This window comes from Salvelinus sp. IW2-2015, unplaced genomic scaffold (genome assembly GCF_002910315.2).
Source record: "Salvelinus sp. IW2-2015 unplaced genomic scaffold, ASM291031v2 Un_scaffold16510, whole genome shotgun sequence".
Classification (NCBI taxonomy): Eukaryota; Metazoa; Chordata; class Actinopteri; order Salmoniformes; family Salmonidae; genus Salvelinus; species Salvelinus sp. IW2-2015.
Genome location: NW_019957620.1, coordinates 101,754 through 127,833, shown reverse-complemented (window position 1 = coordinate 127,833; position 26,080 = coordinate 101,754). Strand labels below are relative to the sequence as shown.

Genomic DNA, 26,080 nt, shown 5'->3' with positions numbered 1-26,080 from the left:
TGCGGTAGTCACTGGATAAACTAGCTATGAGTTGAACGTATTTTGGTGAAAACTAACTAGTAGCCAGTTGTTACCCATGGTGGAATCATATCTAACCAGCTGGCTCCTGAAGCCTTTTTGACATGTCTATGCCAATGAGCTCCCGAGTCTAGATGCAGAAAGCGGCTGAGGTGACTCAAACCCTGTAGCTAGCTAACAAGCCCTCCTTTGCGACAATGTTACTGGGATGCGGGAATATTAGATGTCTTTTAATTTTAATATCACTGTCATTGAAGTTGGTGGTTACTACTGGTTTTAGATCCGGGGGGAGAGAAATTGTCTGCAAAGGGCTCCGAGTGATGTCCCACACCCAAGAATCCTCAACCAATCACCCGACAGCTATTAATGACTTTGCCTCCGGCTATACTACGAAAGGAAATTTTGCCTACTGTGACTGACACTGTAACTGCAACCATTTTGTGCAGTAATCAAATCAAATGTTATTGGTCATATACACATGTTTATCAGATGTTATTGCGAGTGTAGCGAAATGCTTGTAAGGACTAGAAGCGAGGCAGCCCTCTCTGTCGGCTCCATCTTGGTTCAAACTGACTACCTGCAATAACTACGAGAGGCCTAGTATGAAATGGAGATTAAGTTAATGGAGGAGTGGGCTCTCTGGTTTTAAAAAGTGGATAGTGTACACATTTCACTTGTTTTATTGTACAACAACTTATAGGCTTATTGTTTTCATCATGTATAAGGTTCAGGTATACCATTTTCCTAATATTCTCWTACACACCTACTCTAGCTAAAGAATGACAATGGGAAAACATGACTTTTTTTTCAGCCAAGTCTGATATCACTGGTTTCATACCCCTAACTCTGCCATGTTGTATGTTTCAGGTATCCGCTACAGCACCGATGTGTCGGTCGATGAGGTGAAAGCCCTGGCCTCGCTGATGACATACAAATGTGCTGTTGTGGGTAAGGGCTTTTCGACACCTAGTCTTCAAGACATTGGGCCCCCAGACATGTATATATAGCCTGTTGTGTTTTTTCTCATGTAACCCCTCCATTTTAAATTCCTTCAGATGTGCCATTTGGAGGAGCCAAAGCTGGAGTGAAGATCAACGTAAAGAATTACACTGTAGGTATTAGTTTGTTTCGGGATACGCCAGAGTATCTTAAGAAATTGTTGATGTCCTTTCATCCCATTCTCCCAGTCACATGGCACTTTTCATTAGCTTTAGGGTGTGTTCCCTTTCTATGTACAAAGCAGTTTCTCAATAGACAAAGTCAGTTTCTACTTTATTTTGAACGTGTTTATCTGTGACTCAGCTTATCGTACAGGCTCACATTACCAAGTCATCTAAACCAGTGATAAGGGTGCTGTCAAGGCATATCATTTTCGTCTCACTAGGTCTATTGTGATGTATTTTACCCCTAGTGCATAGATAATAACCATTGGGCACGCACTGTTTATTTCAACGCATTGACATGGAATCAACGTGGAAAATACATTTGATTTGAAAAAAGTAATCAAATTTTAATCTAATTTCAACCTGCTTTGTAAACATTGAAATTAGGGTAAAACTTTAACTTAAATTAATTAACTTAACCTGACTAACAGGTTGTTACATCAATTTAATTTTAACCTAATCATCAGATCTACATTACCAGTCAAAGGTTTATACACCTACTCATTCCAGGAGTTCTGTATTTTTACTATTTTCTACATTGTAGCACAATAGCGAAGACATCAAAACTATGAAATAACACATATGGAATCATGTATATTTGAGATTCTTCAAAGTAGCCACCCTTTGCTTTGATTACAGCTTTGCACACCTCTTGGCATTCTCTCAACCAGCTTCACGAGGTAGTCACCTGGAATGCATTTCAATTAAAAGGTGTGCCTTGTTAATTTGTGGAATTTCTTTCCTTAATGCGTTTGAGACAATCAGTTGTGTTGTGACATGGTAGGGGTGGTATACAGAAGATAGCCCTATTTGGTAAGTTTAAATCAAAAAGTTGTTTGTCACATGCGCTGAATACAAGTAAGTGTAGGCCTTACCATGAAAATGCTTACTTACAAGCCCTTACCCAACAGTGYAGTTAAAGAAAGAGTTATGAAAATATTTACCAAATAAACGAAATAAAAAGTAACACAATAACGAGGCTACATACAGGGGGTACCGAGTCAATGTGTGGGGGTATAGGTTAGAGGTCATTTGTACATCTACAGTAGGTAAGGGGTGACGTGACTATGCATAGACAATAAACAGCGAGTAGCATCAGTGTACAAAAATGGAGGGGGGAGGGGGGGTGTCAATGTAAATTGTTCGGTGGCGATTTAGTTAATTGTTCAGCAGTCTTATGGCTTGGGGGTAGAAGCTGTTAAGGAACCTTTTGGTCCTAGACGTGGCGCTCCGGTACCGCTAGCCGTGCGATAGCAGAGAAAACCGGCTATGACTTGGGTGACTGGAGTCTCTGACAATTTTTTGGGCTTTCCTCTGACACTGCCTAGTATATAGGTCCTGGATGGCAGGAAGCTTGGCCCCAGTGATGTACTGGGCCGTACGCACTACCCTCTGTAGCGCCTTATGGTCAGATGCAGAGCAGTTGCCATACCAGGCGGTGATGCAATCGGTCAGGATGTTCTCGATGGTGAAGCTGTAGCACCTTTGAGGATCTGGAGACCCATGCCAAATCTTTTCAGTCTCCTGAGGTGGAAAAGGTGTTGTGCTCTATTCACGACTGTCTTGGTGTGTTTGGACCATGATAGTTCGTTGGTGATGTGTACACCAAGGAACTTAACTCTCGACCCGCTCCACTACAGCCCCGTTGATGTTAATGGGGGCCTGTTCGAGCCCGCCTTTTCCTGTAGTCCATGGTCAGATTCTTTGTCTTGTTCACATTGAGGGAGAGGTTGTTGTCCTGGGACCACACTGCCAGGTTTCTGACCTCCTCCCTATAGACTCTCATCATTGTCGGTGATAAGGCCTACCACTGTTGTCGTCAGCAAACTTAATGATGGTGTTGGAGTCGTTTTTGGCCACGCAGTCGTGGGTGTACAGGGAGCACAGGAGGGGACTAAATACACATCCCTGAGGGGCCCCAGTGTTGAGGATCAGCGTGGCAGATGTGGTGTTGCCTACCCTTACCACCTGGGGGGGCGGCCCGTCAGGAAATCCAGGATTCAGTTGCAGAGGGAGGTGTTTAGTCCTAGGGTCCTTAGCTTAGTGATGAGCTTCATGGGCACTATGGTGTTGAATGCGGAGCTGCAGTCAATGAACAGCATTCTCACATAGGTGTTCCTTTTGTCCCGGTGGGAAAGGGCAGTGTGGATTGAGATTGCGTCATCTGTGGATCTGTTGGGGCGAATTGGAGTGGGTCTAGGGTATCCGGGAGGATGCTGTTGATGTGAGCCATGACCAGCCTTTCAAAGCACTTAATGGCTACCGACGTGAGTGCTGTGAGGCCATAATCATTTAGGCAGATTACCTTTGCTTTCTTGGGCACAGGGACTATGCTGGTCTGCTTGAAACATGTAGGTATTAAAGACTCGGTCAGGGAGAGGTTGAAAATGACACTTGCCAGTTGGTCTGCGCACGCTTTGAGTACACGTCCTGGTAATCCGTCTGGCCCCGCGGCTTTGTGAATGTTGACTTGTTCGGCTACCGAGAGCATTATCACACAGTCGTCCAGAACAGCTGGTGCTCTCGTGCATGCTTCAGCGTTGCTTGCCTCGAAGCGAGCATAAAAGGCATKTAGCTCATCTGTAAGGCTCCCGTCACTGGGCAGCTCGCATCTGGGTTTCCCTTTGTAGTCCATAATAGTTTAAGCCCTGCCACATCCGACAAGCGTCAGAGCTGATTTGTAGGATTCAACCCCAAACCTGTAATTGACGCTTTGCTTGTTTGATGGTTCGTCTGAGGGCATACCGGGATCTCCTATAAGTGTCCAGATTAGTGTCCCGTTCCTTGACAGCGACAGCTCTAGCCTTTAGCTCGATGCGGATGTTGCCTGTAATCCATGGCTTCTGGTTGGGATATGTATGTACGGTCACTGGGGGGGGGGGGCGTCGTTGATGCACTTATTGATGAAGCCGATGACTGAGGTGGTATACTCCTCAATGCCATTGGATGAATCCCGGAACATATTCCAGTCTGTGCTAGCAAAACAGTCCTGTAACATAGCATCCGTGTCATCTGACCACTTCCATATTGAGCGAGTCACAGCTTTAGTTTTTTCTTCTAAGCAGGAATCAGGAGGATAGAATTATGGTCAGATTTGCCAAATGGAGGGCGGGGGAGAGCTTTGTATGCATCTCTGTGTGTGTTGTAAAGTTGGTCGAGTTCATTTTTTTATTTTTCTCTGGTTGTACAGAGAATAAGTTTATTCGAGTTACCAGCCTCAGAAATTGCTGCACAAATAACTGCTTTACAGAGTWSATGTAACAGACACATCTCAACATCAACTGCTCAGAGGAGACTGCGTGAATCAGGCCTTTATGGTCGAATTGCTGCATAGAAACCACTACTAAAGGGCACCAATAAGAAAAAGAGACTTGCTTGGGCCAAGAAACACGAGCAATGGACCTTAGACCGAATTTGACGTTTTTGTTTCTAACCGCCGTGTCTTTGTGAGACGCAGAGTAGGTGAACGGATCTCCGCATGTCTGGTTCCCACCGTGAAGCATGGAGGAGGAGGTGTGATGGTGTGGGGGTGCTTTGCAGGTGACACTGTCTGTGATTTATTTAGAATTCAAGGCACACTTAACCAGCATGGCTACCACAGAATTCTGCAGCGATACGCCATCCCATCTTGGTTGCGCTTAGTGGGACTATCATTTTGTTTTTCTACAGGACAATAACCTAACACACCTCCAGGCTGTGTAAGGGCTATTTGACCAAGAAGGAGAGCGATGGACTGCTGCATAAGATGACCTGGCCTCCACAATCACAAGACCTCAACCCAATTGAGATGGTTTGGGATGACTTGGACCGCAGAGTGAAGGAAAGCACCCAAAAGTGCTCAGCATATGTGGAAAATCCTTCAAGACTGTTGGAAAAGCATTCCAAGTGAAGCTGGTTGAGAGAATGCCAAGCGTATGCAAAGCTGTCATCAAGGCAAAGGGTGGCTATTTGAAGAATCGCAAATATAAATATATTTTTTATTTGTTTAAMAWWWWWTTGGTTACTACATGATTTCATAAATGGTATTTCATAGTTTTGATGTCTTCATTATTTTTCTACAATATAGTGGTTAAGAAGCAAGTTGGTGTTATTTTCTTTGCAAGGTGTAGTATATCAGTCCCACCAACCCTGCTAAGAATGGAATTATTATAACTTTGTTTACAGGACAAATTATATTAATAGGGGCCTGAGAATCCGAGTACCYGGGTCCTATTAGTAAATGTTAATTTATGTATAAGTGTACATTATATAAAACATGTTTCCATATGTGTAGGCGTACTCATATCCAGTGTATTTTCCCATCTATTCAGTGAGTGAGCGTTTCCATGTGTGTTTAGCGTCACTGGTTTCACTGAAAGTCAGTCAAACCCCTTCTGCCATGCCACCTGGCTCCTTGGTTGCACCGCCTTTCACGTCAGGCAGCCAATCAGATCTGTAGCTCAGCCAGCCATACTGGGTAACCATGGCAGCTGCAGATTATCTCAAGACAAAGGGTAGCTACTTTGAAGAATCTCAAATATAAAATATATTTTGATTTAACACTTTTTAGATTACATGATTYCATATGTGTTATTTCACAGTTTTGATATCTTCACTATTCTACAATGTGGAAAATAGTAAAACTAAAGAAACCTTTGAGTAGGTGTGTCAACTTTTGACTGGTACTGTATGTATATGTAGAAATTGTGTTAAATTCCACATAGATACGGAAAGAATCTGATGTTTGGTCTTTCCAGAGATGTTCGATCGGGTTGAAGTCTGCCACTCCTGCGTTGTCTATGCTGTGTGCTTAGGGTCGTTGTCCTGTTGGAAGGTGACCCTTCGCCCCAGTCTGAGGTCCTGAGCGCTCTGGAGCAGGTTTACATCAAGTATCTCTCTGTAGTTTGCTCAATTTATCTTTCCCGTGATCCTGACTAGTCTCCCAGTCCCTGTATTTGAAAAACATCCACACAGCATGATGCTGCCACCACCATGCTTCACCGTAGAGATGGTGCCAGGTTTCCTCCAGACGTGATGCTTGGCATTCAGGCCAAAGAGTTCAGTCTTGGTTTTATCAGACCAGAGAATCTTGTTTCTGTCAACTATGGGACCWTTTATATAGACAGGTGTGTGTCTTTCCAAATCATGTCCAATCAATTGAATTTACCACAGGTGGACTCCAATCAAGTTGTAGAAACATCTCAAGGATGATAAATGGAAACAGAATGCACATGAGCTCAATTTCAAGTCTCGTAGCAAAAGGTCTGAATACTTAGTAAATGTGACTCAACACCTGGATTCGGTCTTATGTAGCAACATTAGATTTTTTTTTTTACGTTGGTAAAAAGTAGAGACACATAGCTACAAAATGGTATATCATACACTGCGTGTTTGAGGAACAATGGGAAAGTAATTCTGCTTTGAATGTTGATACATTTGTAAACTCACTTTTGAGAAAAGGGCCTTTGAATCTTTTGGTTCCCTACTGGAGAGCTCTCCTTTGTCTACAACCATTCAGCTTTGTTCACACCCTCTTAAACCGGCCCCACCCATCTCTTTCAGTATTCACATGTGAGGTCAGGTGCTAAACAGTGAGTAGTGTAGTAAAGATTAAGACTAAAAGTGGTAGTAGCCTACAATAAGGAAAGATTCCAGGTAAACAAAGTGTCCAGATGATAAAAATATTTTATAAAGATTAGATGACGCTTACCCAGACACACTTGTCTAAATTGATGGGTGAAAGAAATGCTAATACCTCAGCCACATCCAGTGGTGGAAAAAGTACTAAATTGTCATACTTGAGTAAATGTTWAAAAAAGTATATGGAATTGCTAAAATGTACTTAAGTATCAAAAGTAAAAGTATAAATCATTTCAAATTCCTTATATTAAACCAGATGCCCATTTTTTTTTTTTGATGGATAGCCAGGGGCACACCAACAATTTTTCAAACAAAGAATTTGTGTTTAGTGAGTCTGCCAGATCAAGTGCAGTAGGGATGACCAGGGATGTTCTCTTTAAGTGTGAATTGGACAATTTCTTTCAAAATGTAACGAGTACTTTTGGGTGTCAGGGAAAATGTATGGAGTAAAAAGTACATTTTATTTTGGAATGTAGTGAAGTAAAAGTTGCCAAAAATATAAATAGTAATGTACAGATACTTAAGTAGTACTTTAAAGTATTTTACCRAAGTACTTTACACCACTGCCCAAATGCCTTCACACCAGTATTTTAGCATACTTTATATACTGTTACACACTCACTTAACTTAAGTATGGAATACTATGTGATAAGGCCATGCAACCTGAGTGAGGTACATATGTACAGTACATAAAGATGCATGYGCCATATATTTATGTGGTGGACACTTGATACGGTCACATGATATTGTTGTGGTACTGTATGTCACAAAATCATGTTACGACCACACACAGCAAAATATTCATATATATAAAATTAATATTGAGAAGTGGATGGGTCTCTACAGAAGGTGTAAAACGGTACAGCCAAATGGTTACTTGCAATATCAGAAGTGTCAATTATAAATAAAATATACAGTATGTACAAGAACAATATCAATTACAATAGTGATCGAGGTCATTATATGCATTCAATCAGGGGTAAAGTGGCTGAGCAGCAGGATTAAAAAATAGTAGCAGCAACGTATGGCGCGTGTTAGGAGAGTCATTTGAATAGAGGCACAGCAGATAGTGCTGATGACTGGTCTGTCCGACCCGCGCATGAACAAGGGAATCTATATTCTGTCCTGCCCTTGACTTTTTGTGCAGGGCATGTTATGTCTATAGCCTCTTTGTCACTGTGAACAAGCAGGAGATGCTGCTCTTGCTTCTTCTGCTTGACTGATTTAACAGCTTCTGTCAGATTTGACAGATCTGAAGACCTGATTGTTGTTCTTCTGGCACTGCCAGCACAGGTCTGTCCTCGGCTTAGTGCTTGATGTGGGGCAGCAATTTTCTCCACAGATTCCTGAAGGAAGACAGCCTAACTACATGTACCTCTGGAAAATACAGAAAAAATTTAAGCTCAATAAAAGTAGTGCCAATAATGTTGGTCAATTAAATAATCAAGATGTGTTTGTGCTTTACATACCAAGTGTTGTCATCGATTCCTTGTAGAGATGTCACGCTGCTGCTTTTGTCACATGGGATGACAGCAGCTTTCCACCAAAGTGTTTGTGTCCTGGGTGGCATCCTGGTAATACTATTGCATTATCCTCTGCGTAGTTGTTGAAGTTCACCACTCGCTGTAAGTCCTCATGCTTCAGTTGTAACCTGTGCTTGCTTGGGCCAGCTCTCTTTTTGATGGGAGGCATTAGATCATTCTCCTTGTATGACTGGTGGAGGAGAGTCAGGCGTGTTCTACTGATGCTGAAAGACAAATTCCAGATACAAATATTTTAGCATTATTATACAATGGTTGCGAAATGGCATTCTGAGAACATCACAACACACAGTTCATACACGTAATGTTCGCTAGCTTGCCAGCCATCTAACGTCAGCTGGCTAGCTAACAGCAAGCTTTAACTAGCAATACAAACCTGATTGTCATAGCTAGCTAAAGTTAACCAAGTAGGTTCAATGTTAGCTAGCTAACATTAGGCTATAACTAGCAATGCGAAATGGCATTCTGAGTTAACATCACTAAACATGTTTTTACCTAAATCAGGGATTTCCTCATCGTCTGATTCATTTTCAGTCAGYGACACGATCGTCCTCAAGAAAGTAGTCCCTCACAACTTTTTCCCACTGACCTTTGTTGATAGCGCCTGAAATTCAGGGCAGAAATGTTTAGCAGTAGCAACGTATTTGCAGCTCTCCATGGCTAACGTTATATCTTTAGAAAACAGCAATAGAAAGGATTATCTACGCATAACGAGCAGCTCATTTTAGACACAAGATGCTACACCGCAGACCAATCCAAACTCACCTCTTGGCATGTCCAACCCACTCATTATCTCAGCCAATCATGGCTAGCGGGAAGGTTGTGGACTTTTTCTGTGGCTAAACCAACTAGGCTCGTAATTTAACAGTTTTATTCGTATTTACAGATGACATAAGTTTGATATTAAGGCACATGAAAGTTCACATGTTCGAGAAGGCATTTCTGACAAAACACTTTTACGTTCAAACGGCTCTTTTGTGAAATTGTGACTTTCGACATATGCCTAGTTTCCTGAATCGGGTCACAAATAAGACATTCTGTTTTACATTTTTATAAATGTGCTAAAAATTCTAAACCTGTTTTCGCTTTGTCATTATGGGGTATTTTGTGTAGATTGATGGAAGAATTTTGTAAATACATTTTAGAATAAGGCTGTAACGTAAGTCAAGGAGTCTGAATACTTTCCGAATGCACTGAGTATACCGAACATCTTCCTGATATTGCGTTGCACCCTCCCCTTTGTCCTCAGAATACCCTAATTTCGTCAGGGCATGGACTCTATGGTGTCCAAAGCATTCCACGGGGATGCTAGCTCATGTTGAGTCCATTGCTTCCCAAAGTTGTCATTTTGTCTGGTTGTCCTTTGGGTGATGGACCATTCTTGATACACACGGGAAACTGTTGAATGTGAAAAACCCAGCAGCGTTGCAGTTCTTGACACAAACCGGTGCTCCTGGCACCTACTACCATACCCCCTTCAATGGMACTTCAATCTCTTGTCTTGCCCATTCACCCTCTGAATGGCACATATACACAATGCATGTCTCAATTGTCTCGAGGCTTAAAAAACCCTTCTTTAACCTGCCCCCCCCTTTCATCTACACTGATTGAAGTGGATTTAACAAGTAACATCAATAGGGGACCATACTGTAGCTTTCACCTGCTCAGACTGTCATGGAATGAGCAGGTGTATATAATGAATAATGTATGTTAAAGACATCAATAAGGGCAAGGTAAAAGTTGTCTAATCATCTATTTGGCATGCTATTTATAGGGCTAGTGGTAACTACGTCTAACTTCCAATCAACCTTAGATGAATGATAGTACACATAGCTTCACATTGAAATGATGGTGTTCTCTGGGCAAATCGAATGTCAATGCAGCCTACATAATCTAGTGATGGAATAAAAAATCCATAGTTACATATCGGAATATTAATTTTGACTATCACAATATTTCTGTGCTAGTTGGCTGTATCTGCATAGCTTGTTCTCCTTTTTTCTTTTTAAATAGGAAGCCAATTTTGTTTTCAACACTTATTTCCATAACTGATCAAACCTAGTTTTCTCATTGCTCTCTCTTGTCCCTCTGCAGCAGACATATGATGAGCAATATGTTTGGAACATCGAATCGCAATAAAATCACAGTATCAATACATATACTGTAGAATCGTGAGAATTGCATTTAAACATTTTAGCACATTTTAGCACAAATTGCACATTTTAGCACAAATTGCCATACATATTGTATTGGCACCTAAGTATCACGATAATGTCGCAATTCCAAGCCCTAAAATAAACCTAACCTCACTCAGAATTTACTTTTAACATGCAGCTTTTGTAAGAAAAGTTAGTTACTTTCAACTCTTCAATGTTATTTAGGTAGTCTACTCAAATGAGTATRGAAGCTGGTCAATGTCTAGATGTGTTGACATGATAGCCCAGCTGAAACGAACACAGCTTGTTTACTACGCTAAGCAGGGTACATAGTTAGACATCTGGATGGTAAACYAGTTCTCATTGAAGTGCATTACCCCATCATGTATCAGTAGGAGTCCCTCCAATGTTCAGGCAGAAATTGTTACTGTGGCTACACATTCAATTCAATATACCACATCACTTAGGTTGATAGCATGATGTTTAAACAATTACGTTGATTCAAACATACCATTCTATCAACATTGAAACAAGGTCAAGTAACATGTCTAATCAAATACGAAGTTCAACATAATTTCAACCATAATATATTGAATATAGTATTAACATTTCTACGTGGAATTTCAACATATTTCTGGTTAAGTCGATGTATTTAAGTTGAAGTTTTACCCCAATTTCAATGTTTACAACGCTGGGTGCAATTAGATGAAAACAACTGGATGATGACTTGTTTTCAAATCCAATGTATTTTCCACGTTGATTCTGCGGCACAAATGTTGGCATATTACATTGAAACAATGTTGATTCAGCCAGTGCATGCCATGTAGGAAGGCTGCAGGATGTCCTATTATGTGACCATTCATTGGAGTGTTTGTTTTAGCAGTGATCGGAACAAGGATGAGAATCTCTATCTTCAACTTTGACCCCAGAATTAGCTGAGATTACTACTGATAGGGAAGAAGGAGCCATAGAAAATTATTTTATTGTCTAGGTTTCTCAAATAGAAAATATGCATGACCTGTACTTAATAGTTTAAATTTGCGAATAAAACCGTAATTAAGTGCATATTGTACATATTATAGCACACGTTATTAAGATGTTGAATACCGTATCTAAATTAAAAGATCAGACCATTCCTGAAAGCCCCATTGTGTTCCATAGAGCTCTGCACAGGAAGCTGTTAGTCAGTGGGCTCTCCCTCCACTTCCTGTAGCCAGCCCAGAGCTGACCTGCCCTGTGTTGTTATTAAGCATTGGCAGTTCTGCTCTGGGGGAGAACTGCTGAGCCATCAGCTGGTAAACATCATGACCGGGACATTTACCCCTTATCTATCTGCTCGGCTGCTGGCTCTGAAAGAGCATGAGTTTTTTTTTTTTTTTGTCCCTTGATCCTCCTGAGCCTCATCCACCTTGAGCCAGGTGGATGAGTGTTTCACCTTCAGTGTTCATTTGAATAAATTCAAGTAATCCAGCTTTGACATTAGTATTAACCTACCTGAAGCTGATGTTGCATCTCAATATTTCAGAATCCTATTCTATCACAAAGCAGGATGTTTTTGTGCTGTTAAAGAAGAGCCTTTACTTATTTGGTCTGACTTTACTGCCAGTGAAATATTCAATGCCATTTATCATACTGTTATTTCTCTGCCTGCAGGACAATGAACTGGAGAAAATCACCAGAAGATTCACCATTGAGCTGGCCAAAAAGGGTTTTATTGGTGAGTAGTGTCTGTGATCAGGGGAACACTGAAGGTTGGCGGTGAAAATGTCTGGCGGTAATGTGTATGTCCGCATGAATACATGGTCCCCTGTAGTGGGGGAGGGGGGGTTTCATGAGCCCGCAGCACAAACATAAATAACTATGATGAGAGAGGAGTTAAACACAAGGCTTGACAAGGGGAAACTGTACACCAGAAAAAAATCTAAGACGGAATAATACACCAAATATTTTTGAGGGATGTCAGAATTAAATAAGCAGTTCGCATTAACTTCACGTTCTTTGTAACAATGACCTATCATTTCCAAGGACTTCCGCTTGTTTTAAGTTATTTTAGGATGATGCTTTCAAAGTATGAAGTACCCGTGACCTGACTTCAGGCTTTTGTAGGGGGTTTCTAGCCTGACAAGTCCAGCGTTTAAAAAGGCAAGAATGGTACTCTTTATGTCTGTTATTCAAAGCTGTAAATGTCGTCCACATGATCACTAAATCAGGAAGGTCAGAGGAAGCCAGTTATTAAAAGKCATTCCAGGAACATTCTTCCATAGTGGGATGAGGGGACTGTTTATATAGCGACATGTCTTGGTTACACGTCATGTGACTAGACTACCTACAGTACACTGCAATAGCTTCAAAGTGGGCCATGAGTGCCTCTATCTAAATACAGTACTACTGTTTCACACCGACACATTTAGTTGGGTCTACATGCGTTTCAGTATGAGTTTGTTGTTGGTGTATTGTTTGTTTCTTCTTTACTGAAGGCATTTTTTGTTATCCTAGAAGTTCACTTTAACCTCTCTTCTTTCCCCTGTCAGGACCTGGCATTGATGTCCCTGCCCCTGATATGAGCACTGGAGAGAGGGAAATGTCCTGGATTGCTGACACCTATGCCAACACCATGGGCCACCATGTACGTGTTCCCCGTATGAACTCACTGCCCTCTCCCACAATAGACATGGTGTTTCCCCCAGCACTTCCTATCAACTAAGCTAAACAGCTTTGAACAATTATCGTAAACCACTTAAATGAAGGAAAATGTAATTTAGATAACTTTCTCAGCTCTTCCTCTGCTTGGTATATTTTATCACCATGAAATCTGTTCATGTTTTATCAACCTAATAACCAAGCAACTATGTTACATGACCACAAAGCAAAACTGTGTACAGTAGCTAGTGGTCAAGTGATAAGTTGTCATTATTCTGTGTACACTTGCCATCCTTATTGACTTTGCTGAGTAAATATTTCTGGTATGTCACTTTTTTGTTTTTTTCTCCTTTATTCCTTTTGATGATTTGAGTTTTTACACAAAGTTCTGCTGGCCTTTTATATGACCCTTATGTTCCTGTCCTTAGGATATTGTTCCAAGTCTACTGAAAGACAAAGCTCTAGATTCCATTAAGTTGAACTGTCTCTTGCTGTATGACGCTTATATGTTTTGTTGATTGCCAGGGAGGAGGTCAGGGAGCACTCCAAAAGTAAAGCATTTCAACTGTACACTAGAACTTCTACCCTACAGCCTAGTCATAGAAGTTGGCCTCAGTCTAAAATCAGAATTACAGAGACGTGCTCTTGTCCTGTCTAGGATTAAGCTTATCACAGTTTGAGGACAATGCTGTGTCCATGCAGGCCTCATGTTGGGACTTTTTTGGCATAGTCTTCCAAATTAACTTGTTTCTGGGATATATTGATGTTATTATTGTAAATAGTCTCGCTAAAGCCTTATCTTTATCCCTCGGATGATTTGTCTCTGGTACATCACAAAATGTGTCGATCACCATCCAGTGTGCCTCTTACAAGGTTGCAAAACTACTTAAAATAAAATGGCCGTCTGCTCCTTTTATTGGCCTATGTGAAGTTGCTAATTCCACCACTAACTATCCACATGTTGCTCTCCTCTGTGTCCAGGACATCAACGCTCATGCCTGTGTGACTGGTAAGCCCATCAGCCAGGGTGGCATCCACGGCAGGATCTCGGCCACCGGGCGAGGAGTATTCCACGGCATCGAGAACTTCATCAACGAGGCGGCCTACATGAGCCAGTTGGGGCTGAGCCCTGGCTTCACCGACAAGACCTTTGTCATCCAGGTACACGGACACAGCATTTATTGATTAGGAATGGCATTTGATTTAATTTCATCAGGTCTCAAAGCACTTTACAGTGTATGGGGTGGCATTATAGTAAAAGGTACAGTACCAGTCAAAAGTTTGGACACACTTACTCATTCAAGGGTTTTTCTTTATTTGTACTATTTTCTACATTGTAGAATATTAGTGAAGACTTCAAAACTATGAAATTACACATGGAATCATGTAGTAACTAAAGTGTTAAACAAATCAAAATATACATTTTAGATTAATTAAAGTAGCCACCCTTTGCCTTGACAGCTTTGCACACTCTTGGCATTCTCTCAACCAGCTTCACCTGGAATACTTTTACAATAGTCTTGAAGGAGTTCCCATATATGCTGAACACTTGTTGGCTGCTTTTCCTTCACTGCGGTCCAACTCATTCCAAACCATCTCGATTGGGTTGAAGTCGGGCGATTTGTGGACGCCAGGTCATCTGATGCAGCACTCCATCACTCTCCTTCTTGGTCAAATAGCCCTTACACAGCCTGGAGGTGTTTTGGGTCATTGTCCTGTTGAAAAACAAATGATAGTCCCACTAGGCGCAAACCAGATGGGATGGCGTATCGCTGCAGAATGCGTGCCTTGAATGTGTGCCTTACCTCCTCCATGCGTCACGGTGGGAACCATACATGCAGAGATCATCCGTTCACCTACTCTGCGTCTCACAAAGACATGGCGGTTGGAAGCAAAAATCTTTGTTTGTACTCATCAGACCAAAGGACAGATTTCCACTGGTCTAATGTCCATTGCTCGTGTTTCTTGGCTCAAGCAAGTCTCTTTTTCGTATTGGTTTCTTTAGTAGTGGTTTCTTTGCAGCAATTCGACCATGAAGGCCTGATTCACGCAGTCTCCTCTGAACAGTTGATGTTGAGATGTGTCTGTTACTTGAACTCTGTAGCAGTTTTTGGGCTGCAATTTCTGAGGCTGGTAACTCTAATGAATTTATCCTTTGCAGCTGAGGTAACTCTAGGTCTTCATTTCCTGTGGCGGTCCTCATGAGAGCCAGATTCATCAAAGCGCTTGATGGTTTTTGCTACTGCATTTGAAAGTTTCTTCAAAGTTCTTGACATTTTCCAAATAGACTGACCTTCATGTCTTGAAGTAATGATGGACTGTTTCTCTTTGCTTATTTGAGCTGTTCTTGCCATAATATGGACTTGATCTTTTACCAAATAGGGCTATCTTCTGTATACCACTGCTACCTTGTCACAACACAACTGATTGGCTCAAATGCATTAAGAAGGGGAAAAAAATATTTTATAAAAAATATTATCATTCTTTTTGGTTAGAGGGAGCAACATTAGAGACTATTATAAAGGATGGCAGCCACACTGTTGGTATAATCACTAAATAGCAGACATAGCTTGTTAAATGTTGATGTATAGAGGACTGTCCTCCCTCCTACAGTAGAACACGGTGTTACAGCTAATTACAAGCTGTACTGAGTGGAGGCTGCGCCATGTTTTATCAATATCAGAAGTGATCCATAAACCCACTGGACCAGAAGACACTACGTTACACTCATTAACAAGAACGTAAACATAAATGTGCATTTGGTACATAGAAGCGGAACAGGCTTAAAAATATGTGACTTACAAGGCACTCAGGCCAAAAACGATTAAAACCTATTCTTATTTTATTCTGAAACATGTCATTCTTCCTTCTCTTCTCCCAGGGTTTCGGTAACGTTGGCATGCACTCCATGCGTTACCTACACCGTTTCGGGGCCAAGTGTGTTGGTGTTGGAGAGATGGATGGAAACATCTGGAATCCCAATGGCATCGACCCCAAGGAGCTGGAGGACTACAAGCTGGTTAGTACACAACTCATAGCTACAGTCACTAACCTGCAAGTTGATCTCTCTTTGGCTGTTTCATGCCCATGCGGAAAGAACGGTCTAAGGGTGCCACCTAGGGGACGTACAGTCTTCCTACACCCAAAGTCCTCCACAGCCGTACAGCCAACCTGGCAAACCATTTGAGGTGCATGACCCAGGATATACTTTGGTCCTGTAACTGTATGTCTCATTCTCTTTCTCTCTCGTTCTTCTCACCAGCAACACGGCACCATTGTGGGCTTCCCCAACTCCACACCATACGAAGGCAGCATCCTGGAGGCCGACTGTGACATCCTGATCCCCGCCGCCAGCGAGAAGCAACTGACCAGGAATAACGCCCACAAAATCAAGGCCAAGGTCAAAGTTCAACAATCATGTCCAGACCAGCAGTCACTCTTATTACACACTGAGTAATGTGCAGTAAATCCACATTAATGCAGGCAAAGGTTATATAAAATGTACACGATCGTCACTGACCTCTATTGAACCTCACTAACAATAGAAAGGTGTTTGTGGAAAGCTGAATTCGGTATGTAAAATGTATTTAAATCGTCTTTTGTTTTTCCAGATCATTGCTGAAGGAGCCAATGGCCCCACCACCCCTGACGCTGATAAGATCTTCCTGGAGAGGAATATCATGGTGATTCCGGTGAGAGGCTGTATGCMTATTTCAGATTGCATATTMATATTTTCTMATTTTTTGCAACTTGTAACAGGTTCCATTAGATTGTGTTGGTCCTGGAGACCTAGATTTTTTAGGGCTGTTTTCACAGACCCAGATCTAAACATTTTGGCCTAGAAGTAGGCCAGGGCCCGTATCCACAAAGCATCTCGGAGTAGATGTGCTGATCTAAGATCTGTCTATACAATTACATTCTTATTCATTATGAACTTAAAAGCAAAAGTGATCCTAAATCAGCGTTCCTACTCAGATGCTTTGTGGATACGGGCCCAGATTCTGACTTGTTAAGTGTACAGTGAAGACCGGGATTTCCTGAACATTGATTAGTTAGATTGTATACTGGTCTCCAGAGTCTGACTCTATTTCTTTGAATGGAGATTAATCATATTTTAAACTATTGTTTAGAAGTCAATTTTATGCAGATAGTTTCTTAATCTGTCTCGGTGTAACTTACTCTTTGACWTCGCAGCTCTTGATTGCCTGCATGTTACAGCATAGCTGTAATGTTAGTGTTTGCAAACTAGCCCACCATCTCTTGTTTATTCAGGACATGTACCTGAACGCTGGTGGAGTGACTGTCTCCTACTTTGAGTGGCTGAAGAACCTGAACCATGTCAGCTACGGTAGACTGACCTTCAAGTACGAGAGGGACTCCAACTACCACCTGCTCAGTAAGTCTGACACCTCCCAAACCGAAGGGATGCACTCACCCCTGCTGGTTCAGCCTACTCTCTGTTATGCCACATAAAGATGGATTTTGTTTATCTTGTATTATGCTAAAGTTGTATTTATCAGTGTAGTTCGTGTTTAAATCTTTAATTACATTCATTATTGGGAATGAGGACTATTTGATATTTCAGAAACCATTGGCTACTTAACCACAATTTTTTATTTATTTTACGGCTGTGACTTACAGTATGTGGCACATTTAATATTTTTTTGACTGCAGAGTACACACACACTTATGTTACCATACGACAAACTCAATGTTGCTCACAACAAAGGGAACTAACAAATAAAATCACTGACAAACAAAACGGAAACAGGTGGGTTATAAGAGGAGTTGTCAAAGATACTCATGGGGCTGTCCACCGAAAGTTGACTAGCAACAAGTCTGGGTCCTTAAAGACACCTACTAAATTTGCCCTAGAAAGGACAAACCAAAATAAAAACCCACACTAATTTATAATATGGAGCTAAAAGCAAGTGGAGCAAACCAAAAGGGGAGAACAAGATAAAAGGCTTTGTTTTTATCACAAGCAGAGGAAGAGCTAAACCGCTGTCAGGCACTTCCAACAGCTCTCATTCTCTCTCGAGAACCAACTGGAGCACTGGGCCAGCCACTATTAAATATCACCTGGGCTAGCACAGGCGAAAACACCTTCCGACAGTTGTAACACATACTTACTAACGAGGTGACACTAATCGGTACACCCTACGTGCCAACATGGTACCTCAAAATATAAATGGAAAAAACAAAACCTGTAACACCTTTTTCCTTAAGACAAGTTCGCTCACCACCAACAACAAAAAATACTTATGCGTCGCCTTCTCCAATATCAACGTCTAATGGCTGTCAACAATTAAATATAAGACAAAGTAATGAAATATATATTCCATCTTTTATAAAGAAGCATTCTTTTTATATGTAGTTGGSTATAACACAAGTTTTTGAAAAACTCACGTACGCTTCTATAGCTCTCGTCCCCTTGGAACGAGCCAAACCAACGCAAAACTCCTCTCCAAAACGTGCAGTCAAAATAAATTGACCCTCGAAGGTGTAGAGACATAAACCGCGAAGTGCTAGAGAGCCAGTACCAAAGCGAGCGTCTTTCTCAATAGTCAAGTATAGTTTTTGATATGAGCCCAGTTTCTTTGAAAGTACCCCACAGGGTGCTCAACGTGGTCTTTCTGTAGGAGCACAGCCCCTGCGCCTACGTCGCTGGTGTCAGTGTACAGAGCAAACAGACGATTGAAAACCGGAGCAGCTAGCACTGGTGCAGAGACCAAAAGGATCTTTTGAGTCCCACCGGGACTCCAATGGAAAATTACTTTTGGACCGGACAAATCTGTAAGTGACGCAACAACCTGGGCAAAGTTCGTACAAAAAGCCTGGTAGTAGACAGCCATTCCCAAGAATCGGCGCTGGTGCTGGAAAGTTATTGACGGCCTCCACTTTTGCCAGGACTGGTCGGACTGTCCCTTATATTTTTGGCAGTGAAATGTGGCTACTCAGGCGAGAGAGGAAAAAATCACCCAAATGTATAGCCCCGTTGGAAAATCTAAATGGACTGTTTGAAAATGTGTATCGCATATATATTTGCCGTACACCCGACAGCATTGCGCGTACCCCACCCCAGTTTGGGAATAGCCGTACTAACATACTGTAACCAGTTGCTGAAGTGTCAGACAAAAGCAAAACACCCTGCATAATAAAGGATTGGGCAACCATAGTGTGTCACAGTATCTTCACCAGCTGTTTAAAAGCATCGCCACTCTGCAGAGACACGAACCCATCTGAAACTGAGTTCATGCACATCTGATCCCAAATCTTGTTTTGGAGATACAACATTCCCAACCAGACACTTAATGGGCTGGAGGGCTCCCACAAGAATAAACTGCTTTTTCTCTCTCTCAATTTTCTGTTTCAACTTAGGCCACTGAGAGACAATGTGTTCTTTCTCACGGCAGTAATGACAAACTGGTGGATACGAAAAACCTGTTTTCTGCCGATCTTTATCTTTGGGCACTGTAGAAAAGGACTGAAACTTCCTCAGTAGGAGGTGACTTATCTGGATAGCTTTTTGTGTAGGGATTACTACTGGGTACTTCAGCTTTCTCAAGATATCCTTGTGCTCATAAATGTAGCTTGCAACCCTTTCATGAAGGCAATTTTTGAATTGCTAGAGGTATTGTCTTTCATAATTTACAGGACTGTTGTCTGTATGCCTCTGGGACCAACTCGTAAGCCCAAAGGATAGCAGCTTTAACAGTATCATCATCTGAACTCTTGTCAAGCGATAAAGCGGCGTACACTTTGAGCCTTTCCCACAAGAACACTTTGGAAGAGCAGTGACCAAATATCTCGTGGCAATTTTGGGGATGTAGTAGTCTGCTCAAATAGAGGAAAATATACATCCACCTCTTTGTTAAAAGGCGGTACCAGCCGGCTGTTCTGACCAAGATCAAACTCTGTTGAGGGTGCCAGATGGCCTGACTGGATTCAGAGTGCTTCCAGGTCCATCTCTCTTAATCGAATGGCATGTTCAGGTTCTTGATGTTTGGCTGCACGCTCATCTTGTCTTTCCCTGTGCTCAAACTCGAATTTCTGTTGTTCCAACTTTGCCTTTAATTCTAACTCTCACAGTTGTACGTTTTACAGAACTCACCCCACTACCCCTAGCGCCCTTTTCATTAGCCTCTCTGTCCGAGAGGAATTCCTCCTCCACCAAACAGTACACAACTCTACTGCTTTTGGATCGCCAGATGCCACTTTGACGTCATAATGCTTTGCAATGATGAGCAGATTCGCCTTTGTACATTTATCTAGCATCTCCCATGTAGGATATTCTACATTCTTCCAACTTAAAGTCCATGGCTTTTTTTTATTTATTATCCTGTGTGTGTATATATGCAACGTTCAAAATGATTCCACCAATCTTATAACCCCTCAGGGTGTACTGAGTTTTGAACATAAATATCTGGGCACAGCAGAGCTTCAAAGTAGTTGATTAGTGCGACTACCATACTCATGAGAAACAAGATCCCGGACGAGCTCCCATTTTGTTACATTCCCATACGACAAACTCGGTGTCGCTCATAACAAAGGGAACTAACAAAGAAAAAATCACTGACAAACAAAACATAAACAGGTGGGTTTTAGGAGGGGTTCTCAGACACTCATGGGGCTGTCCCCGAAAGTGGACTAGCAACAAGTCTGGGTCCTAAAAGACACCCAACATGAATTCCATYTAAATTTGCCCAAGAAAAGGCAAATCAAAATAAAAACCTAAACCAACTTAGGGAGCTAAAAGCAAGTGGAGCAAACCGAAAGGGGAGAACTCTCAGAAGAGTTAAACTGTGGTCAATCACTTCCAACATCTCTCATGCCCACTCTCTCGAGAACTAACTGGAGCAATGGGCCAGCCACTATTTAATATCACCTGAGCTAGCACAGGTGAAACACCTACCGACGAATGAGATGGACAAGCCAGCACAGTTGTAACACATACTTACTAACGAGGTGACCCTAATCGGTGCGCCCTACGGGAAAAACCAAAACCTGTAAGACACAGACACAGGACCGGATTTAATGCAGGGGTTTACCGAGGCTGAAGCCCCTGGGCCCAGATCCGTGGGGGACCCAAATAGGCAGCAAAAAATGTAAAAAACATTTTAAAAACACATACAGTATATATTAGATATGTAGTGTATATATATATATATATATATATATATATATATATATTGCTCAAAAAAATAAAGGGAACACTTAAACAACTCCAAGTCAATCACACTTCTGTGAAATCAAACTGTCCACTTAGGAAGCAACACTGACAATAAATTTCACATGCTGTTGTGCAAATGGAATAGACAAAAGGTGGAAATTATAGGCAATTAGCAAGGGGGTGTCTTGTGTTCCCTTTATTTTTTTGAGCAGTGTATATATAAAAAAAAAAAAAATGTATGCAACTGTCAACAAAAGGAGGATTCAGGAGCCCGCTCTCAATGAGTGTAGACAGCCTGCTGCCTCTCTGCTAATTGTCAGATGGAGAAGGTAGAGGGCTCATGTAGGTAACTGAGGGGCCCAGCCTTGATTGGGTAACTGATTAATGCAAAAACAACTGCTTAATCAATAAATCTAACTGTTCAATTGTGTTAGTCAGGGGCTGGGCACAAGAGGCAAAAACATCTTTTTTTTTTATCCAACCACACGAGCCCGCTCTCAATCTTAAATACACCAGAGCAGAATTTTGCCACAGAGGATCMATCGTTTCTAAAAAGATAACAGTGGATTAAATTTGATCAAACTCATACAGGTAACTGCCAACAAAGTGTCTTAAAAGGGCTTTGGGCCACCACGAGCTGCCAGAACAGCTTCAATGGGCCTTGGCATAGGTTCTACAAGTGGACCTAAACCATGCCAGGAAAATGCACACCACAYACCATAACACAAACTTTGTATCCTTAATTTACTCAAGGGTTTCCTTTTCTTTCTTTTTTTTTGCCAGTTACCGGTTGCCTATGTTCGGGAAGGCCGCAATTTGGGCAGCATGTGCGCCAATTATATATGTTGTGGCCATAAATATATAATCCATAGAAGGGTTTTGTAACCTCTAACCCTGGCAATTTGACTGTTTTACTCATGGGTACACTAGCAATGGCTGACTTGAATGAGAATTGCCATCTATGGATTATATTTATACTGTGTGGTTAGTTGCGGCTGTCTGTTTGCCTTTTGCAAATTTCAAAATACAACCGCGGGAGAAATGTACAATTTGGAAAGCAAATGCCTACCACTCAAAAGAGAAGGCTAATCAGTATGTGGAACGGACACACACACTCACACACACACACACACACACACACACAGTACAGTGTTGGGCACAGCCCCTCTGTGCCTGGAGATACACAAAATTATTGGCAGTCACATTATGCAGAGTTTCCAGGAAGAGGTGGATGCTGACTGTGTCTGCAGGCCATGTCTGACACTCTCGCTCACCCGCTCTCTTTCCCGTCTATCAGCAACATCAGTCAATTAGCGGTCTCACATTGTGCACATGCATTTTCACACAAAAGCCCTTTATAACATTGAGTCGCTCATGATGAGTGGATTAGCATTAGATCTCTATCTGGCTGGTCCTCTTGCATTCCATTATGTCATCCTATGTAGGGTGAGTGTTTTCAGTACATTGCAGGGGAGGTTTGAGCTGGGGTTATGCTTGTGACCGAGTGGGAGGTTTTCAGAATATTTAAGAAACTGAAGCAGTCCCATGAGTGGCAAGATTGGGTAATGTTGGAGACATGGTAGAGGGCTCAGAATAGATACAGCTGTGTGTTGGCAAAAAGTACAAATGTATACCAGATTAGTTTGTTCACTGGCATTAATAATCTAAATTTAGTTCACTTTATGGTTGTGAGGATTCATATAGACTAATACATATAATCTAATCATATACATATGAACTGTCTGTGTTCTCCCTCAGTGTCCGTCCAGGAGAGTCTGGAGAGGAAGTTTGGGAAGCATGGGGGAGCAATCCCAGTGGTCCCTACCTCTGAGTTCCAGGCCAGGATCGCTGTGAGTACAACCCTTTTCCCCCTATTCTTTCAATGCCCCTGGATTACTTTCCCCTCATTCAAACAATACCCCTAAGATACAGTATTATAGACATTCAACAGGAGCTGTTGATTTTGTTCCATTTTAATTGTTTGTCTCAGTATTCACAAACACACACACTCTTGTTGTCCAGGRTTTTTTTGCAAATGCAATTTACATATAGTAGGAAAGTAAATGTGTGCTTCATAAGAAAATAACGCTTGTCTTTACACATGTTTACCTAATGTGAACTCCATTGAACGCATTAACCTTGTATGGGACACCAGTAAACAATGCAACCTGATCCTGATGACAGACTATCCCCTTAGGGGATTTATCCTGGGAAAACCGCTCCCTCCCTGACGCCACAGTCAAACAGACTCCTTTAGGACAGACCTATAAAATCAAATACGTCCTCTGCTTGCTGTTTTCCCCAGCCACCATTTTGTACATTAGTCTCAAAGATTCAAACACATTACCTTACTGTTGATAAATGAGGCTCACTCAACGACAGACTGGAGATAAATGCTTTGGTCCTGCAATTTCATTATAACCAAGTTTAGAGATATTTCAAAGTTGAGCTGCGTTTCTCTAGAGATGAGTAATGGTTTAGTTTAGTAGGCTAGATGTGCGCTCTGAGCCTTATTTTCATTGTATTTTMTTTTGTTTGKTTCCAGGGCGCTTCGGAGAARGACATTGTGCACTCAGGACTGGCCTACACCATGGAGAGGTCTGCCAGGGTAAGAGGCTGATTGCTTAAACATGATTATCTGTGCTAAACTGTTCCTCACAGGTCCAGAGGTTTTGTTGAAAGGAAATACTGTCTTAATCCAACATAATGTCCTGAGGCATCTTATTAGGGGTAATGAAGTCTTGAAAGTTGAAGGCATCAAGTTCCATTTCTGTTTTATACATCTCATTGCCCAAACAGCACTAATCAGTGAAAAGGCAATATGAGCTATCTTGCCATCATTTTATTTTCACACACACACACACACACACACACACACACACACACACACACACACACACACTCCCCCTCTCACTGGTTTGCTGTGCGTGCGAGCAGAGCCTATGGGTAACTGGAGAAGCCAGTGCTTTGTTAGTCTCATTTGTTAAGCCCCAGCTCTGATGCTAGAGAGAGCAGAGAGCATGAGGATTCAGGCCATGACCTGCACCTAATAACACGGACCACCCTCTACCATTAACACACCATATATCCAACAAACACTGATTTGTTGATACTGTCACGTCTGACTGAGGATACAGCAACTGCATAATACAGGGTTGCCTATACCGCATCCCAGGAAATGTAATACTCTGTGCAGACATACTGCCTGACAGTCTGCTGGTTTATTACTTGGTTATATTTCCCTGGGGGTTATTTCTATACAAGTACACACAGATGCTTTATTATCCTGTGGAAATGGATCACTCCATTGAAAATGGAACAATGGAGGTGTATTGCTGTATGTAACAAATGGCGAAGGAGGGTAAAGTAATGAATACTTGGAAGGGACAGGGTGATTTTATATACTTGAGTTGATGTTCTTTGTTTTCTGTTCCCCTTTTAGCAAATYATGCGCACAGCTAACAAGTACAACCTGGGCCTCGACCTGAGGACGGCAGCGTACGTCAACGCCATCGAGAAGGTCTTCAAGGTGTACAACGAGGCTGGTCTTACCTTCACATAGGTGGCACCTCCACAGCCTCTGTCCATCCGAGCAGACCCAGGGCCCCGCCTCTCCCAGCCTCCAAGCAACCTTCATAAAATCTTTCTATGACGTTCACGACATATCAGGCGTTTACATTTTACACACGACCGTTAGCTTTACTCTTTGCATATGTATTTCAAGCAAATCAATACACATTATTTTGCATTCTCATATTATCAAGAGACCACATGTTCTAGCTTGCTTTAAATCCGCTGTTATGAAACTACTGTGCCTATGGTAATTTTTTGCCTGTAGTCATTCCATCGATTTGAATTGCTGTTACTATATTATTATGCCAGGTAACACCAAAAACTCTGGTCTACAGCTTTTACGGGCAGTTCTTTTATGAATTAGCGCTGCGCTTTTTCAGTGTCTGTTACGGACATACTGTTACTTCACTGACAGAGTTGAAGAAGTTGGTTAACATAACAGAATGTAGAGCAGAGACACGTAAAGCCTTCATTTCTCCTGTGTTGAAATGGAGAAGGTTAATCATTTTTACCTGCACCAGAATGTTCTTTCTATTTAAGGTCACCCAATAGGAGTTCAGTCCACTTACAGTATAAAGCAGTGTGTCTACACTTCAGGATGATGTCATAAAATGTGTTAGTAAGCAGATGTATTATGTTACTCTGTTGACATGACACTAAAATGATCAATTCCAGAAGRTTGTTCTTTGTTGTTACTGGTGTTTGCTTTGGCAGCCACAGTTTGAGTGTCTTTCTCCGTATTTTTGCCTTTGTTTAAATCTTTGTCTCGCCTCAGAATTTGACCAAGATCGGTGTGGTTTTTGTGCTGAATCCGTAGGGCTACTGGAAGGGGAGAATATGTGGGAACAAAATGTTTATTGTTCTTTATATCAGCCTTGATTGACTGCTTCAGGATTCTATGTAAGATCATTTGTATAGCCTTTTCATTGAACAATTAAACTACAAAACGATTGATTGTGTTGATTCAAACCAAACTATGATTCCCTATGGGGTATGTAAAAGATTTTTCCATGGAGGAAAATCCTGTTTATTTTGTATATCAACAGCTAGTTATTGGCTGCATAATCCCCACTGTACCTATTTCATCCAACATTACCTCTACGGGATCGGTGTCCCTATACCGGGATGGTTGTTGCTAACGTGCGCTATTGTGACTATAATGACGTAAGTAACAGCCAACTTTCCAGGACATAGACA

General features: G+C 41.7%; 1 protein-coding gene and 1 long non-coding RNA gene across 2 annotated transcripts; one reads left to right on the top strand and one right to left on the bottom strand.

Annotated features, from left to right (window-relative positions):
* The first annotated feature begins 854 nt into the window (after window positions 1-854).
* On the top strand, window positions 855-25,560 carry LOC112080797 (glutamate dehydrogenase 1, mitochondrial). The gene is made up of 12 exons (XM_024146709.2): window positions 855-966; window positions 1,074-1,129; window positions 12,151-12,214; window positions 13,029-13,123; window positions 14,119-14,298; window positions 16,019-16,156; window positions 16,400-16,537; window positions 16,749-16,829; window positions 17,410-17,533; window positions 23,069-23,160; window positions 23,856-23,918; window positions 24,753-25,560. Exons 1-12 carry the CDS (start codon window positions 870-872, stop codon window positions 24,870-24,872), a joined length of 1,248 nt encoding a protein of 415 aa, XP_024002477.2. The 5' UTR covers window positions 855-869; the 3' UTR covers window positions 24,873-25,560.
* LOC139027475 (uncharacterized) lies at window positions 7,241-9,082 on the bottom strand. Its single transcript, XR_011479563.1, has 3 exons — window positions 8,837-9,082; window positions 8,270-8,547; window positions 7,241-8,177 (listed from the first exon to the last, which is right to left on the bottom strand). It is a non-coding gene; the product is annotated as an uncharacterized lncRNA (long non-coding RNA).
* Window positions 25,561-26,080: the final 520 nt, after the last annotated feature.